This window comes from Rana temporaria, chromosome 13 (genome assembly GCF_905171775.1).
Source record: "Rana temporaria chromosome 13, aRanTem1.1, whole genome shotgun sequence".
NCBI classification, from domain to species: domain Eukaryota; kingdom Metazoa; phylum Chordata; class Amphibia; order Anura; family Ranidae; genus Rana; species Rana temporaria.
Window position 1 is genome coordinate 109706879 of NC_053501.1, and position 18545 is coordinate 109725423.

Genomic DNA, 18545 nt, shown 5'->3' on the forward strand with positions numbered 1-18545 from the left:
CTGCCAGTGTGCCCATCAATTTCTGCTACTGTGCCCATCAACTGCCGCTACTGTGCCCATCAACTGCTGCCAGTGTGCCCATCAAGTTCCACTACTGTGCCCATCAACTGCTGCCAGTGTGCTCATTAATTGCCACTACTGTACCCATCAGTTGCTGCCAATGTGCCCATCAATTGCTGCCAGTGTGCCCATCAACTGCTGCTTCTGTGCCCCTCAAACTGCTGCCAGTGTGCCCATCAATTGCTGCTACTGTGCCCATCAACTGCCGCTACTGTGCCTATCAACTGCTACCAGTATGCCCATTAACTGCTGCCAGTGTGCCCATCAATTGCTGCTACTGTGCCCATCAACTACAGCTACTGTGCCCATCAACTGCCGCTACTGTGCCTATCAACTGCTACCAGTATGCCCATTAACTGCTGCCAGTGTGCCCATCAATTGCTGCTACTGTGCCCATCAACTCCTGCTACTGTGCCTATCAACTGCCACTACTGTGCCCATCAACTGCTGCCAGTGTGCCCATCAATTGCCGCTAATGTGCCCATCAACTGCCGCTACTGTGCCCATCAACTGCTGCCAGTGTACCCATCAATTGCCGCTACTGTGCCCATCAATTGCTGCTACTGTGCCCACCAATTGCTGCCAGTGTGCATCAGTGCCGTATGGCAAAACATGTAGTATAAGTATCAAGGTATAGGAAGTCTATGATGACATGCTGGGCCTTGTAGTCCTCCATCACCCCACTGCTGAGCTCCTCTAGTGGCCTCTGCTTGTTATGCAGGAACTGGCGTTTCCTCCATTCACCAGCAGAGGGCGCTCACACACACACACAGCACAGCCAGCGCACGCATTGTGATCTCCCGGCATGCTCCAGGGCGGCGCCGGTGGGCGGAGTTATGTGTGTCCGCTCTGTCCCTCCCCGGCCGCCGTAGCGGAAGGCGGAAGTGTCCGGTGTCCGGGAGATGGGGGCGGCCGTGTTCTTCGGCTGCACCTTTGTGGCCTTCGGACCGGCGTTGTCCCTCTTTGTCGTCACTATCGCCCGGGACCCCCTCCGGGTCATCATCCTGGTGGCCGGGTAATGTCTGAGGAGGGGATCGTATCACGTGGGGGAGGGGTGTAAGGGGTTCCTGTTGTATGAAAGGGTGGGGGAGGGGGCTCAGTATATGTGGGGACCAGTGTTATATTGGGGGGAGGGGTGTATATTGGGGCTCCTGTCATATGGGGGGAGTTCCTGGGATATGAAGGCTGAGTGTATATGAGGGGGGTCCTGTACTATAATGGGGGAGGGAGGTACTGTGGTATATGGGGGGGGGTCCTGTTTTATAGTGAGGGAGGGGGGTCTTGTAGTATAGTGGGGGGAGGGAGGGGGTCTTGTGGTATAGTGGGGGGGGGGGGTCGTCTTGTGGTATAGAGGGGCAGGAGTGTAATGGGGGGTCCTGTCGTATTGTGGGGGAGGGGGGTCCTGTCGTATTGTGGGGGAGGGGGGTCCTGTTTTATAGTGGGGGAGGGGGGTCCTGTTTTATAGTGGGGGAGGGAGGGGGGTCCTGTTTTATAGTGGGGGAGGGAGGGGGGTCTTGTAGTATAGTGGGGGGAGGGAGGTGTTCTTTTAGTATAGTGGGGGGAGGGAGGTGTTCTTTTAGTATAGTGGGGGGAGGGAGGTGTTCTTTTAGTATAGTGGGGGGAGGGAGGTGTTCTTTTAGTATAGTGGGGGGAGGGAGGTGTTCTTTTAGTATAGTGGGGGGAGGGAGGTGTTCTTTTAGTATAGTGGGGGGAGGGAGGTGTTCTTTTAGTATAGTGGGGGGAGGGAGGTGTTCTTTTAGTATAGTGGGGGGAGGGAGGTGTTCTTTTAGTATAGTGGGGGGAGGGAGGGGTTCTGTGGGGGAGGGGGGTCCTGTGGTGTAGTGGTGGAGGGTCCTGTGGGGCAGGGGGTCTTGTAGGGGAGGGGGTCTTGTGGGGGAGGGGGTCTTGTGGTGTAGTGGGGGAGAGAGGTGGGTCCTGCGGTATAGAGGGGGGGGGTCCTGTGGGGCAGGGGGGTCTTGTGGTGTAGTGGGGGAGGTAGGGGGGTCCTGTGGTATAGTGGGGGGGGTCTTGTGGTATAGTGGGGCAGGAGGGTCCTGGAGTGTAGTGGGGGGGTCCTGTCGTATATGAGGTGGGGGGGGTCCTGTCGTATATGGGGGGTGCTGAGTATATATGGGGACTCCTGCTCGTGTAGAGGGGCGCTGAGTATATATGGGGACTCCTGCTCGCGTAGAGGGGCGCTGAGTATATATGGGGACTCCTGCTCGTGTAGAGGGGCGCTGAGAAAATATGGGGACTCCTGCTCGTGTAGAGGGGCGCTGAGAAAATATGGGGACTCCTGCTCGTGTAGAGGGGCGCCGAGTATATATGGGGACTCCTGCTCGTGTAGAGGGGCGCCGAGTATATATGGGGACTCCTGCTCGTGTAGAGGGGCGCCGAGTATATATGGGGACTCCTGCTCGTGTAGAGGGGCGCTGAGTATATATGTGGACCCCTCGTCGTGTAGAGGGGCGCCGAGTATATATGGGGACTCCTGGTCGTGTAGAGGGGCGCTGAGTGTATATGGGGACTCCTGGTCGTGTAGAGGGATGCTGAGTATATGTGGGGACTCCTGCTCGTGTAGAGGGGCGCCGAGTGTATATGGGGACTCCTGCTCGTGTAGAGGGGGCGCTGAGTATATATGGGGACTCCTGCTCGTGTAGAGGGGCGCTGAGTATATGTGGGGACTCCTGCTCGTGTAGAGGGGCGCTGAGTGTATATGGGGACTCCTGCTCGTGTAGAGGGGCGCTGAGAAAATATGGGGACTCCTGCTCGTGTAGAGGGGCGCTGAGTAAATATGGGGACTCCTGCTCGTGTAGAGGGGCGCTGAGTAAATATGGGGACTCCTGCTCGTGTAGAGGGGCGCCATGTATATATGTGGACCCCTCGTCGTGTAGAGGGGCGCCAAGTATATATGGGGACTCCTGCTCGTGTAGAGGGGCGCCGAGTTTATGTGGGGACTCCTGCTCGTGTAGAGGGGCGCCGAGTTTATGTGGGGACTCCTGCTCGTGTAGAGGGGCGCCGAGTTTATGTGGGGACTCCTGCTCGTGTAGAGGGGCGCCGAGTATATGTGGGGACTCCTGCTCGTGTAGAGGGGCGCCGAGTATATGTGGGGACACCTGCTCGTGTAGAGGGGCGCTGAGTATATGTGGGGACACCTGCTCGTGTAGAGGGGCGCTGAGTATATGTGGGGACACCTGCTCGTGTAGAGGGGCGCTGAGTATATATGGGGTCTCCTGCTCGTGTAGAGGGGCGCCCAGTAAATATGGGGACTCCTGCTCGTGTAGAGGGGCGCTGAGTACGTTTTTCTGTTCCCCCCCCCCCCCCCCCATATATAATACAATGGTTGTGCAGTCTGAGCTCAGTATGTGACCTGTGCCTGTTCTTCTCCTGCAGATCTTTCTTCTGGTTGGTGTCGGTCCTCCTGTCCTCTCTGATCTGGTTCATATCGGTCCAGGTCAGCAATAAGAATGACTCCAGCCTGCAGTACGGATTGCTTATATTTGGAGCCGCCATCTCTGTTCTGCTTCAGGAGGCCTTCCGATACGCCTACTACAGACTGCTCAAGTGAGTTTCCACCTTCCCCCTTCATATGTAGTGAGGTGTATGAACTACAATCCCCATCATGCCGAGTCACGTCTGTGAATGTCGGGGTTCTTACAATGCCTCGTGGGACTTGTAGTTCTGCCGTAGTTTGGAGATCTCTGGACTGTACCAGGATTTGTGCTTGGTCACTTTTCCGTGTCACGTGGCTGAGTCAGCCCTGACCAGGAAGGTACGTCAGACACTTCTTGTTCTGTGTCAGACACCATGATGTAGTAAAGTGGAGGAGGGGAGGGCACAGCATTGTATAAGGTTATACATTCCTGCCCTGCATAGCATATAAGGCTGCATTCACACCTGAGCGTTTTGTCGCCTGAAGCGCGATGCCCCAAAACGCTAGAGGGGGGAAAAAAATACATTATTCTCTATGGAGATGGTTCACTTCTCCACTACAAAACGCCGAACGCCTGAAGCCCAAACAAGTTCTGGACCCTTTTTTGTCGCTCGAATTTGGGCATTTTACATTGGTGACCCTAGACCTGTAAAAAACGCAGCGTTTTGTCGCAGCAAATCGTGGTAAAAAACGCCGCAAAACGCTACGCTCAGGTGTGAATGCAGCCTTAGGGTGAGAAAAGGAAGTAAACACATCAGCTGGGCTCTGTGTAGTGATTTCAGAAGGAATTTATTATAAGGAAGAAGTTGTGTGTGATGAGCAAGGAGACCAAGGCACAGGTTGGGATGGGAGGTGAAGAACTGGGGACCACAGGATGGGATGTGAGAAGGAGGGGACCGCAGGATGGGATGTGAGAAGGAGGGGACCGCAGGATGGGATGTGAGAAGGAGGGGACCGCAGGATGGGATGTGAGAAGGAGGGGACCGCAGGATGGGATGTGAGAAGGAGGGGACCGCAGGATGGGATGTGAGAAGGAGGGGACCGCAGGATGGGATGTGAGAAGGAGGGGACCACAGGATGGGATGTGAGAAGGAGGGGACCACAGGATGGGAGAAGGAGGGGACCACAGGATGGGAGAAGGAGGGGACCACAGGATGGGATGTGAGAAGGAGGGGACCACGGGATGGGATGTGAGAAGGAGGGGACCACGGGATGGGATGTGAGAAGGAGCTGGGGACCACGGGATGGGAGGTGAGGAGCTGGGGGCCACGGGGTGGGAGGTGAGGAGCAGGGGACCACGGGGTGGGAGGTGAGGAGCAGGGGACCACGGGGTGGGAGGTGAGGAGCTGGGGACCACGGGATGGGAGGTGAGGAGCTGGGGGCCACGGGGTGGGAGGTGAGGAGCAGGGGGCCACGGGGTGGGAGGTGAGGAGCAGGGGACCACGGGGTGGGAGGTGAGGAGCAGGGGACCACGGGGTGGGAGGTGAGGAGCTGGGGACCACGGGATGGGAGGTGAGGAGCTGGGGACCACGGGATGGGAGGTGAGGAGCTGGGGACCACGGGATGAGAGGTGAGGAGCTGGGGACCACGGGATGAGAGGTGAGGAGCTGGGGACCACGGGATGGGAGGTGAGGAGCTGGGGACCACGGGATGGGAGGTGAGGAGCTGGGGACCACGGGATGGGAGGTGAGGAGCTGGGGACCACGGAATGGGAGGTGAAGAGCTGGGGACCACGGAATGGGAGGTGAAGAGCTGGGGACCACGGAATGGGAGGTGAAGAGCTGGGGACCACGGGATGGGAGGTGAGGAGCTGGGGACCACGGGAGGTGAGGAGCTGGGGACCACGGAATGGGAGGTGAAGACCTGGGGACCACGGAATGGGAGGTGAAGAGCTGGGGACCACGGGATGAGAGGTGAGGAGCTGGGGACCACGGGATGGGAGGTGAGGAGCTGGGGACCACGGGATGGGAGGAGCTGGGGACCACGGGATGGGAGGTGAGGAGCTGGGGACCACGGGATGGGAGGTGAGGAGCTGGGGGCCACGGGGTGGGAGGTGAGGAGCAGGGGACCACGGGGTGGGAGGTGAGGAGCAGGGGACCACGGGGTGGGAGGTGAGGAGCTGGGGACCACGGGATGGGAGGTGAGGAGCTGGGGGCCACGGGGTGGGAGGTGAGGAGCAGGGGACCACGGGGTGGGAGGTGAGGAGCAGGGGACCACGGGGTGGGAGGTGAGGAGCTGGGGACCACGGGATGGGAGGTGAGGAGCTGGGGACCACGGGATGAGAGGTGAGGAGCTGGGGACCACGGGATGAGAGGTGAGGAGCTGGGGACCACGGGATGGGAGGTGAGGAGCTGGGGACCACGGGATGGGAGGTGAGGAGCTGGGGACCACGGGATGGGAGGTGAGGAGCTGGGGACCACGGAATGGGAGGTGAAGAGCTGGGGACCACGGAATGGGAGGTGAAGAGCTGGGGACCACGGAATGGGAGGTGAAGAGCTGGGGACCACGGGATGGGAGGTGAGGAGCTGGGGACCACGGGAGGTGAGGAGCTGGGGACCACGGAATGGGAGGTGAAGACCTGGGGACCACGGAATGGGAGGTGAAGAGCTGGGGACCACGGGATGAGAGGTGAGGAGCTGGGGACCACGGGAGGTGAGGAGCTGGGGACCACGGGATGGGAGGTGAGGAGCTGGGGACCACGGGATGGGAGGAGCTGGGGACCACGGGATGGGAGGTGAGGAGCTGGGGACGACGGGATGGGAGGTGAGGAGCTGGGGACGACGGGATGGGAGGTGAGGAGCTGGGGACGACGGGATGGGAGGTGAGGAGCTGGGGACGACGGGATGGGAGGTGAGGAGCTGGGGACGACGGGATGGGAGGTGAGGAGCTGGGGACGACGGGATGGGAGGTGAGGAGCTGGGGACGACGGGATGGGAGGTGAGGAGCTGGGGACGACGGGATGGGAGGTGAGGAGCTGGGGACGGCGGGATGGGAGGTGAGGAGCTGGGGAGCACGGGATGAGAGGTGAGGAGCTGGGGACCACGGGATGGGAGGTGAGGAGCTGGGGACCACGGGATGGGAGGTGAGGAGCTGGGGACCACGGGATGGGAGGTGAGGAGCTGGGGACCACGGAATGGGAGGTGAAGAGCTGGGGACCACGGAATGGGAGGTGAAGAGCTGGGGACCACGGAATGGGAGGTGAAGAGCTGGGGACCACGGGATGGGAGGTGAGGAGCTGGGGACCACGGGAGGTGAGGAGCTGGGGACCACGGAATGGGAGGTGAAGAGCTGGGGACCACGGAATGGGAGGTGAAGAGCTGGGGACCACGGGATGAGAGGTGAGGAGCTGGGGACCACGGGAGGTGAGGAGCTGGGGACCACGGGATGGGAGGTGAGGAGCTGGGGACCACGGGATGGGAGGAGCTGGGGACCACGGGATGGGAGGTGAGGAGCTGGGGACGACGGGATGGGAGGTGAGGAGCTGGGGACGACGGGATGGGAGGTGAGGAGCTGGGGACGACGGGATGGGAGGTGAGGAGCTGGGGACGACGGGATGGGAGGTGAGGAGCTGGGGACGACGGGATGGGAGGTGAGGAGCTGGGGACGACGGGATGGGAGGTGAGGAGCTGGGGACGACGGGATGGGAGGTGAGGAGCTGGGGACGACGGGATGGGAGGTGAGGAGCTGGGGACGGCGGGATGGGAGGTGAGGAGCTGGGGAGCACGGGATGGGAGGTGAGGAGCTGGGGTTCTTGGCATAGTATGGGGGGAGAATGAGGGACCACAGCATTGGATGGGAGATGTGGAGTGGGGGACCAGCTGGGATGGGGGGGGGGGTTCAGGGGTCAGAAACATTCGGCAGTTGCTCCTCAGTTGTAGGTAGCCGTTCTTTCTATTGTCGCTTCTACTTGTATACATTGTGCATCATGCAGCTTTCTTTGGCCATTTGGAATTTCATAGAGAAAGTAACAACCCTGAACAAAGACAAAGCCGACATTGATGGGAATAATCCTCTCGCCCACGTGACACTCAGTGCCGCGGTCCACCAATAAGTGATGACGTGTGTGAGATTGCCAACTCTGGCGCTCAAACAAAAGGAGCTTTTGTTGTGCTTTAGAGGAATCCTATCCTAGGAGGAACCCTGGAGGCGGACATCTTCCTAAAAATACCATTTCTCTGGCTGTCATACTGAACACGATCGCCTTTTTAATTATTCACCTGGTACATGTAGATTAGGATCCGGTCACATGAATTTAACTCTTCGGTGTTGGCCGGCTGCAGGGGAGAGGCGGGAGTGCTGGCAACCAATGGGCCTATGAAGCCTATGGGTGACCCAAGCGGAAGTGGGAGCTTGTCGGTAATTGTGAGTCCTCGTGATATAGAATCGTTGACCAGATAATCGTAATCGTGAGACCAGTGAAGATGCGCTCCTCTACTGGGCATGATGGGAATTGTAGTTTCTAAACAACTGGAGGGCCGTAGTTTTGAAGACCCCCTGCTATACAATATTGCAGTGCTGAAGGGAGGGCCGGTGTTCAGCTTTAAATGATGCAATGCACCTATGTAGTTAGTGGAGATCAGAAGCTTCTGAAAGCAAGAAAGATCCTGCATGGGGGTGGGGGGGGGTTATATTTGTTAAGTAGCTGTGTAGCTCTAGATGTGGAGTTACCCTTTAACCACTTAAGACCCGGACCTTTGGGCAGCTAAAGGACCCGGCCATTTTTTACGATTCGGCACTGCGTCGCTTTAACTGACAATTGCGCGGTCGTGCGACGTGGCTCCCAAACAAAATTGGCGTCCTTTTTTTCCCCACAAATAGAGCTTTCTTTTGGTGGTATTTGATCACCTCGGCGGTTTTTATTTTTTGCGCTATAAACAAAAATAGAGCGACAATTTTGAAAAAAATTCAACATTTTTTTACTTTTTGCTATAATAAATATCCCCCAAAAATATATAAAAAAAACATTTTTTTTCCTCAGTTTAGGCCGATACGCATTCTTCTACATATTCTTGGTAAAAAAAAATCGCAATAATCGTTTATCGATTGGTTTGCGCAAAATGTATAGCGTTTACAAAATAGGGGATAGTTTTATTGCATTTTTATTAAAAAAAAATTTGGTTTTACTACTAATGGCGGCGATCAGCGTTTTTTTTTTCGTGACTGCGACATTATGGCGGACACATCGGACAATTTTGACACATTTTTGGGACCATTGTCATTTTAACAGCAAAAAATGCATTAAAAATGCGCTGATTACTGTGAAAATGACAATTGCAGTTTGGGAGTTAACCACAAGGGGGCGCTGAAGGGGTTAAGTGTGACCTCACTTGTGTTTCTAACTGTAGGGGGGTGTGGCTGTAGGTGTGACATCATTGATTGTGTTTCCCTATAAAAGGGAACACGCGATCAATGACGGCGCCACAGTGAAGAACGGGGAAGGTGTGTTTACACACAACTCTCCCCATTCTTCAGCTTGTGCCCAGCCGTGCCATTCTGCCGACGTATATGTGCAGGAGGCGGTCCTTAAGTGGTTAAAATGTTGCGTGGATCAGTGAAGTCACATGAGATAAAACTTCTGTCCTTCTATTACAGGAAAGCCATTGAGGGTCTGGCTCAGATCAGTGAAGATGGAAGATCTCCGATCTCTATTCAGCAGATGGCCTTCGGTGAGTAGAATTCATTATTTTACCAAATCGGAAAACCAGCAATTTTGTTGCCTTCTATTTTATTCATCGATTTGTGTAGCAGGGAGCTGAATGGAGTCGGAAAATCCGAATATAATTAGAATTATTGCGCCCACACACACACATACACTTTAGGTGTTCTACATGCGGCGTTTAGTCGCATACATCGGATTCCGGCGGCAATAATCAACGCATTCTGACGGGTGCATTTGGCTTGGCGCCTCTGGGCATGTGGCTGCACATCGCAGGGTTAGGGATGGATGTCCGAGACTGGACCAAGTCAGCTGTATGTAGACATCTGTCTCTAACCGCAGGTTACCGATTGGTGTGTGGCTACATGTGAACAGCTGTCAGCCTGTCATTAGTTTATATAGCATGAGCAGTCGTCGCTATACGCATGCCCATGTCATTCCTGCCGCAAGAATCTACTGACTTCCACCACTGGAATCCGGTCTATGTGGCCAATTGGCCATGTGAAGGAGGCCTTAGTCATAGTCTAAAGCAGTGGTCTCCAAACTGTGGCCCTCTGCTTTCTTTTATCTAGCCGTTGGAGTACTATTTCATCCACTGGCGCCAGTGATGGGGGCTCCATTGCTTCCCGCTGGCGCCAGTGATGGGGGCACCATTGCTTCACGCTGGCGCCAGTTTCAGGGGGCACCATGGCTTCCCGCTGGCGCCAGTGATAGAGGGCGCCATGGCTTCCCGCTGGCGCCAGTGATGGGGGCGCCATGGCTTCCCGCTGGCGCCAGTGGTGGGGGCGCCATGGCTTCCCGCTGGCGCCAGTGGTGGGGGCGCCATGGCTTCCCGCTGGCGCCAGTGGTGGGGGCGCCATGGCTTCCCGCTGGCGCCAGTGGTGGGGGCGCCATGGCTTCCCGCTGGCGCCAGTGGTGGGGGCGCCATGGCTTCCCGCTGGCGCCAGTGGTGGGGGCACCATGGCTTCCCGCTGGCGCCAGTGGTGGGGGCGCCATGGCTTCCCGCTGGCGCCAGTGGTGGGGGCGCCATGGCTTCCCGCTGGCCCCAGAGGTGGGGGAGCCACGGCTTTCCGCTGGCCCCAGTGGTGGGGGGAGCCATGGCTTCCCGCTGGCGCCAGTGGTGTCCTTCTTGCATCAGGACCTTTTTGTAGTCCCAATGGCCACAGTCTGGCCCCCCTAAAGTCTGAAGGACAGTAAACTGGCCCCTTGTTTTAGAAAGTTTGGGAAAAATCTCAGTACATAACAGATAACGACAGACATATCTTTGTTTTCTTGCAGTGTCCGGCTTCTCTTTCGGGATCATCAGCGGAGTTTTTTCCGTAATCAACATCTTGGCGGATGCGGTGGGCCCCGGAATTGTGGGGGTTCATGGCGATTCCCAGTATTACTTCTTAACTTCAGGTACGGCAGACTGGGCATGTTGTTGGGTAAGGTTCACATTTAGGAGCTCATGTAGTTGGGTTTTTTCAGGATGGCACCGGAGGGCAATAGCCCCGCCCACAAAGGAAACAGTCCTAAGAGGAGGCTCCTCCCCCTTAGTCTCAGTTTTAGTGTTTCCTCCGGCGGGAGCAGGTAGTGTTGTGGGAGCCGCACTTGGGTGCCTCCCTGGGATAATGTGGCTCCTCCTATCTTTTATTTAGTTTAATGCATTCTCTGTGTGGGAAATGATTGTCGGGGGTTTACATTCACTTTACCAGACTTGTCTTCTATGTCGCCTCTCGTACAGCTGTGTGTTCTATTGGATGGATTCATGCATGCGATTGATTTTTATTTTCCTCTGTCGCAGCATTCCTGACCATGGCGATTGTTTTCCTGCACACCTTCTGGGGGATCATATTCTTTGCCGCCTGCGAAAAGCGGAAACCATGGCACATCGCGGGCGTGGTCCTCTGTCACCTGATCACCTCCGGAGTGGTGAGTTCATGTCAAAGTTTTATATAACATTTCATAAAGGGCTCATTCAAACATGAGGTGGGGAGGGAAAGAACCCCACGCCTGCTGAACATGGGCCGTTCTGCAAGTCATTACAGCAGGCTAGATCGAGGGGGGGGGGTCAACCACTTAATTCTGGCGCTAGACCACCTCTGTAAATCAAACTAGGTAACCTGTAGATTTTTTATTTTTTTTAACAATAGTCTATAGATATTTTTTCCCCATTCCACGAGCGTGCAAAATTTTAAAGCGTGACATGTTTGGTATCTATTTGCATTCTATCATCTTTCATATTTTATTTAAAAAATTAGGATATATACTGTGTGTGTGTGTGTGTGTGTGTTTTTTTTTGTTAAAATTAGGGTTGCACCGATACTATCGGGACCGATACCGAGCATTTGCCTGAGTACTTCACCCGATACCTGGACAGTCAGGGTGATCAGTGCGGTGGGGGAGTTACAAGCACCGAACACCGCTGACTGTCCTTGTATCCTCCTCCATTCTGCTGCTGTCCCCCTCCGTGCTGCCATCTTTTTCCATGCTGCCGCCATGTCCCCCCCCCCTCCTTGCTGCCGCCGTGTCCCCCCCCCCCTCCTTGCTGCCGCCGTGTCCCCCCCCCCCTCCTTGCTGCCGCCGTGTCCCCCCCCCCCCCTTGATCTGTCAGGATGGAGAGTGGCAGTAGGAGCCGGTAAACCCGGCTCCTACCTTTTCCGAATGTACAGAGTCAGTGATCACTGACTCTGTCCATTCACATAACTGAAACATTGTAACCTCCTGTGATTACGATGTTTCAGTTTATGAATGAAGAGAAGCCGCTGGCTTCTTCTCTCCTTTCATTTTCAGCGCAGCTGAGGCTGTAGAGAAAAGGACTGGGGAATTTCTGTCCCTAGTCCCTTTCCTTGTCTCAAAGGGGAGATGTCAGAGGTCTGTTAAGACCCCTGATATCTCACTTTTTTTTTTTTTTTTTTTTTTTTATCAGCCCTTGGGGGGCAACAGGGCTGATAAAAAAAAAGGAATTGCAATAAATAAATTGTGAATTGTAAAAAATAAAATAAAAAACACACTGACACTACATTTCCCCCCACCCCCCTTAAAAAAAATGAAGCGGTGTAAAAAAATTGTAAAAATAAATACAAAATTGTAAAAAAAAAAAAAATACTGACACATGAGATTTTAAAAAAAGTATCGGAACTCGGTCCTAAAAAAGTGGTATAGGGACAACCCTAGTTAAAATCATTAGTGTATTTCTTTCAAACAAATTGCATTTGAAAAACTGCTGCGCAAATACCGTGTGATGTAAAAATTGCAACAATTGCCTTTTTATTTCCTAGAGTGTCTGCTAAACAAAAAAAATTGTGTGTGTGTATATATATGTGTGTGTGTGTGTGTATGTATGTGTGTGTGTGTGTGTGTGATATATATATATATATATATATATATATATATATATATATATATATATATATATATATATATATATATATATATATATATATATATATATATATATATATATATTTATATATATATATTTATATATTTATTATTAGTGTTTGGGTGTTCTAAGTAACCGGTTAAGCCCCGGACCATTATGCAGGTAAAGGACCAGGCCCCTTTTTGCGGTTCGGCACTGCGTCGCTTTAACTGACAATTGCGCGGTCGTGCGACATCGCTCCCAAACAAAATTTACGTCCTTTTTTTTTTTTTTCCCCCACAAATAGAGCTTTCTTTTGGTGGTATTTGATTACCTCTGCGTTTTTTTTTTTTTGCTATAAACAAGAATAGAGCGACAATTTCGAAAAAAACACAATGGGCCAGATTCACGTACAGCGGCATATGTTTGAGCAGGCGTAGCGCAGCTCATATGCGCTACGCCGACGTAACATAGAGAGGCAAGACCAGTATTCACAAGGCACTTGCTCCCTAAGTTACGGCGGCGTAGCGTAAATGGGCCGGCGTAAGCCCGCCTAATTCAAAGTAGGCAGGTAGTGGGCGTGTTGTATTAAAATGAATCGTGACCCCATGTAAATGAAGCGCTGAACTAACGGCGCATGCGGGCAATCACGTCGCATTTACTCCCTAAGATACGCCAGCTCAATGCCTACGACGTGAACGTAACCTACGCCCAGCTCCATTCACGTACGACTTACTTAAACGATGTAAAATCCGACGTCCATACCCTACATGACTTAGACCAACTTTTTGGTGGTTTAACTTTACGCCGGACGTACGCCTTACGTAAACAGCGTAGCTTACTGCGACGGGTGCAAGCACGTTCGTGAATCGGCGTATCTCGGTCATTTACATATTTTGACACGTAAATCAATGGAAGCGCCCCTAGCGGCCGGCGTAAATATGCACCCAAGATACGACGGCGTAGGAGACTTGCTTCGGTCGGATGGAGCCGAAATTCAGGCGTATCATTTGCAGAATCAAGCGCATGGATACGACGGCGAATCCGTGGACTTACGCGGCGTATCATTAGATACGTCGACGTAAGTCTTTGTAAATCCGGGCCAATATTTTTTGCTATAATAAATATCTAATTTAAAAAAAATATATATATTTTTTTTTTCTCAGTTTTGTTCGATACGTATTCTTCTATGTGTTTTTTGGTAAACAAAATCGCAATAAGTGTATAGTGTTTGGTACAAAATAGGGGATAGAATTTACATATTTTTATTTCTATTTTTTTTTTTTTTTTTACCAGTAATGGCGGCGTTCTGCGATATTTGTCAGGACAGCGATATTGCGGCGGACATATCGGACACTTTTGACACATTTTTGGGACCATTCACATTTATACAGCGAACAGTGCTATAAAAATGTACTGATTACTGTATTAATGTGACTGGTAGGGAAGGGGTTAACACTAGGGGGCGAGGAAGGGGTTAAATGTGTATCCTGGGAGTGATTCTTACTGTGGGGGGGACGGGACTGACTGGGGAGGTGACCGATGCGGTGTCCCTATGTACAAGGGACACAGCATCAGTCTCCTCTCTATGACAGGACGTGGAGCTCTGTGTTTACACATAACAGAGCTCCATGTCCCTGCTCTAAAACTGCCAATCGCGGGAACCTGGCGGACATTGCGGCTGCCAGGCACGCGCATCGGCATCGCGGTGATGCGCCGTGCGCCCCCCAGTGGCCGGAAGGCCGAGGCAGTAAAAAGACGGCCTCCCAGGTTTATAGAGCCACCTGGAGGCCATCTTTTTACTATGGCCCGGGACTGAAGTAGTTAAAGTGTATTTCTTTCAAACAAATTGCCATTGAAAAACTGCTACACAAATACAGTGTGACGTAAAAATTGCAACAATTGCCTTTTTATTTCCTAGAGTGTCTGCTAAACAAAAAAAATTGTGTGTGAATAATATATATATATATATATATATATATATATATATATATATATATATATATATATATATATATATATATATATATATATAATACTGCACAATAAATCGTGTTCGCGATTCAACCCCCCCTGACGATCTCCAATACAGTTTGCAGAGTCTTTCATATAACAAGTGGAGAGACTTTATCTGTCAAAAGAAAATATTTGCAGTCTGCCAAGTTTAGATCAAAGGGATAAACTTCTGTGTGTGTAAACAAAGTTTTTTATTTTTATTTTTTATAAACAACATGAAACATTGTATCTAACTTCCTTCTTGGAGCAAATGTCTGCTGTAAATGCAGGAAGTTTAACCACTAAAAGTCCAAATCTTTTTCTGACACTTTAACCACTTAAGGACCGGACCAATATGCTGCTACATGACCCAAGGGGTTTTTACAATTCGGCACTGCGTCGCTTTAACAGACAATTGCGCGGTCGTGCGACGTGGCTCCCAAACAAAATTGGCGTCCTTTTTTCCCCACAAATAGAGCTTTCTTTTGGTGGTATTTGATCATCTCTGCGGTTTTTATTTTTTGCGCTATAAACAAAAATAGAGCGACAATTTTGAAAAAAATGCAATATTTTTTACCTTTTCCTATAATAAATATCCCCCAAAAACATATATAAAAAATGTTTTTTTTTCCTCAGTTTAGGCCGATACGTATTCTTCTACCTATTTTTGGTAAAAAAAATCGCAATAAGCAATAATCGATTGGTTTGTGCAAAATTTATAGCGTTTACAAAATAGGGGATAGTTTTATTGCATTTTTATTATTTTTTTTTTTTTACTACTAATGGCGGCGATCAGCGATTTTTTTTTTTTTTTTTTTCATGACTGCGACATTATGGCGGACACTTCGGACAATTTTGACACATTTTTGGGACCATTGTCATTTTCACAGCAAAAAATGCATTTAAATTGCATTGTTTATTGTGAAAATGACAGTTTCAGTTTGGGAGTTAACCACAGGTGGCGCTGTAGGAGTTTGTTCACCTAGTGTGTGTTTACAACTGTAGGGGGGTGTGGCTGTAGGAGTGACGTCATCGATCGAGTCTCCCCTATAAAGGGATGACACGATCGATGCGCCGCCATAGTGAAGCACGGGGAAGCCGTGTTTACATACTGCTCTCCCTGTTCTTCAGCTCTGGGGAGCGATTGCGACGGAGCGGCTATAAACGAATAGCCGCGCCGTCGTCCCAGATCGCTCCCCGAGGGAATCCGACCGCCGCATGTAGCGGGGGGGGGGGGTCCCGATCACACCCCCGACCCGCGGAAAGGCAAGGACGTACAGGTACGCCAATGTGCCTGTCTGTGCCATTCTGCCGACGTATATATATATACATGCGGCGGTCGGGAAGCGGTTAAAGTAAAAATCAATATTTTCTGCTGGAAAATTACTTTGAACCCCCAATCATATTATATATCTATACTATACTGGGTGTTCTAAGTAATGTTGTTTTAACCACTAGAGGCCCGTGCTATAGCACAGACCTAAAAAATCTAGGAGGACATCAATAGATGTCCTCATCTTTGCACGCGCAACGCGTGCCCCGCGCTGCGATCACCGAGTCACTGAGACTCGGGTGATCATAGATCAGTGTAAGGGGCTGGTCCTGGTCCCTTACCATGTGATCAGCTTTTAGCCAATGACAGCTGAACACATGATGTAAACAAAGGATCGGTAAAATCGTGTTTTTTTTTGGTGTTTTTTTTTTTGTGTTTTTTTTTTTTTTAAGCGTGAGGAGAAAAAAAAGCCGATCACCAGCTTGTGTACAAGGGACATCAGTCCCGAAGAGGAAGAGGCAATTCTGCCTCATCTGTGCCCACCAGCCAGTGCCTCCTGCCACCTGTGCCAGTGCCCACAATGCCGCCTATCAATGCCCACAAGTGGTGCCAATCAGTGCCTCATCAGTACCACCTAGTAATGCTTTCTATCAGTGTAACCTATCAATGCCCTTCAGTGCCATCTCTGTGTCACATCTCAATGCCGCCTTATTGGTGCCCACCAGTGCCGCCTCATCCGCGTACATCAATGAAGGAGAAAAATTTTATAACAAAATATAATTTTTATTTTTTATCGTTCTTTTATTTATTTTTTACAAAAAAATAAAAACCGCTGAGGTGATCAAATTCCACCAAAAGAAAGCTCTATTTGTGGGGGAAAAATTATAAAAATGTAATTTGGGTACAGCGTTGTATGACCGCGCAATTGTCATTCAAAGTGCGACAGCGCGCAAAGCTGAAAATTGGTCTGGACAGGAGGGGGGTTTAAGTGCCCAGTAAGCAAGTGGTTAAACATGTAAACAGTGCCAGGAAAAGCCTGGTCTTCAAGTGGTTAAACGTGGTCTGGGCATCAATACGAATGGTCGGCCTTTCGCAAATAATTAATACACGCATTTATTAAAATAAATAAAAAAATGTGCGAATATGAATCTTTGGATTTTAACCTGCAGAGCATTGCAGTCGCTGCTTCATGGTATTGTATTGTTCTCCCCCCCCCCCCCCCCCAGCCTAATACAGAGGAGTTTCCTTCTATTAACCGCTTGCCGCCCGCCACACGCAGATCTACATCTGCAGCATGGCACGGGCAGGCAGAAGGAGGTACGTGTAGGTCCCCTTTAAGAAGCGGTTGCTGCATGAGCGTGCCCGCCGCAATCTCCATGAGCACGCCTGCGGGTCCCGCGGACTCGATCGCTGCGGGCAAACCCGCTATCGTCTCACGGAGAGATAGAACGGGGAGAGGTAAGGGTAAACACAACATCTCCCCGTTCTGCCTAGTGACACTGTCACTGATCGTCTGCTCCCTGTCATCGGGATCAGTGACAGTGTCACAGCAAGCCACGCCCCCCTACAGTAAGAATCATTCCTTAGGGAACACTTAACCCCTACAGCGCCACCTAGTGGTTAACCCCTTCACTGCCAGTGTCATTTTCACAGTAACCGGTGCATTTTTATAGCACTGATCGCTGTGAAAAATGGCAATGATCCCAAAAATTTGTCAAGTGTCCGATGTGTCCGGCATAATGTCAGTCACGAAAAAAATCGCCGATCGCCGCCATTACTAGTAATAAAAAAAAAATAATAATAATAAAAATGGCATAAAACTATCCCCTATTTTGTAAACGCTATAACTTTTGCGCAAACCAATCAATAAACGGTTATTGCGTTTTTTTTTTTTACCAAAAATATGTAGCCTAAACTGAGGAAAAAAAAGTTTTTTTCATATAATTGTTTTGGTGATATTTATTATAGCAAAAGGTAAAATATTATTTTTTTTCTAAATTTTAGCTCTATTTTTGTTTGTAGCGCAAAAAAATAAAAACCGCAGAGGTGATCAAATACCACCAAAATAAATCTCTATTTGTGGGGAAAAAAGGACGCCAATTTTGTTTGGGAGCCACGTCGCACGACCGTGCAATTGTCAGTTAAAGCGACGCAGTGCCGAATCGCAAAAACTGGCCAGGTCCTTTAGCTGCCTAAAGGTCCGGGTCTTAAGTGGTTAAAAAATAAAAAAAAATCCAGGATGCTGCCCGGAGAAGAAGCCAGTGATTTATGTAAGAGTGGTGGGGTTCGGGAAATCCTAATTATGGGGTGTAAGGTGACGCATGATGCCAAAGGTGGACTATTATACCTTGAAGCTGGTTTATAATAAAGCTGCACATCCATCTGTATATAATTGTATGCACAAATATAGTTGATGTTGGGATTTAATATTTTTCCTTCTCTTTATTAAACCTTCTTTGTAGACCTTCCTGAACCCGAGGTACGAGGCCAGCTTGATCCCCATATACATCCTCACCCTCGGCATGGGAGTGTGGTCTTTCATAGCAGCGGGCGGCAACCACCACAACATACGCAAATCCCTGGCTTGTAAGTATAAGGTCTTTTCTAGCAGCCTATCACTACTCTGACACAAGGTAGAGAGGTCTGATACCCTTCAGTTTTTGAGGGATGGGGGGGGCGGGGGGTTCTTTCAGGAAAACAGGGCAGCCCATCGCAGCACCAACACTAAAGGGGCACCAGTTCCCAGGAGAGGGAATATGTAGCTCACCTTGCTCTGGGAATT

General features: G+C 51.0%; 1 protein-coding gene across 1 annotated transcript; it reads left to right on the top strand.

The window, feature by feature from the left end:
• Positions 1–895: 895 nt before the first annotated feature.
• APH1A (aph-1 homolog A, gamma-secretase subunit) lies at positions 896–18340 on the top strand (the record flags this gene model as incomplete). The annotated part of the gene is given in 6 exon segments (XM_040332608.1): positions 896–1075; positions 3454–3624; positions 9086–9159; positions 10428–10550; positions 10936–11063; positions 18226–18340. Coding segments are annotated over 6 exon segments (724 nt in total), but the record flags the coding sequence as incomplete, so codon positions are not given.
• Between the last annotated feature and the right edge of the window lie 205 nt (positions 18341–18545).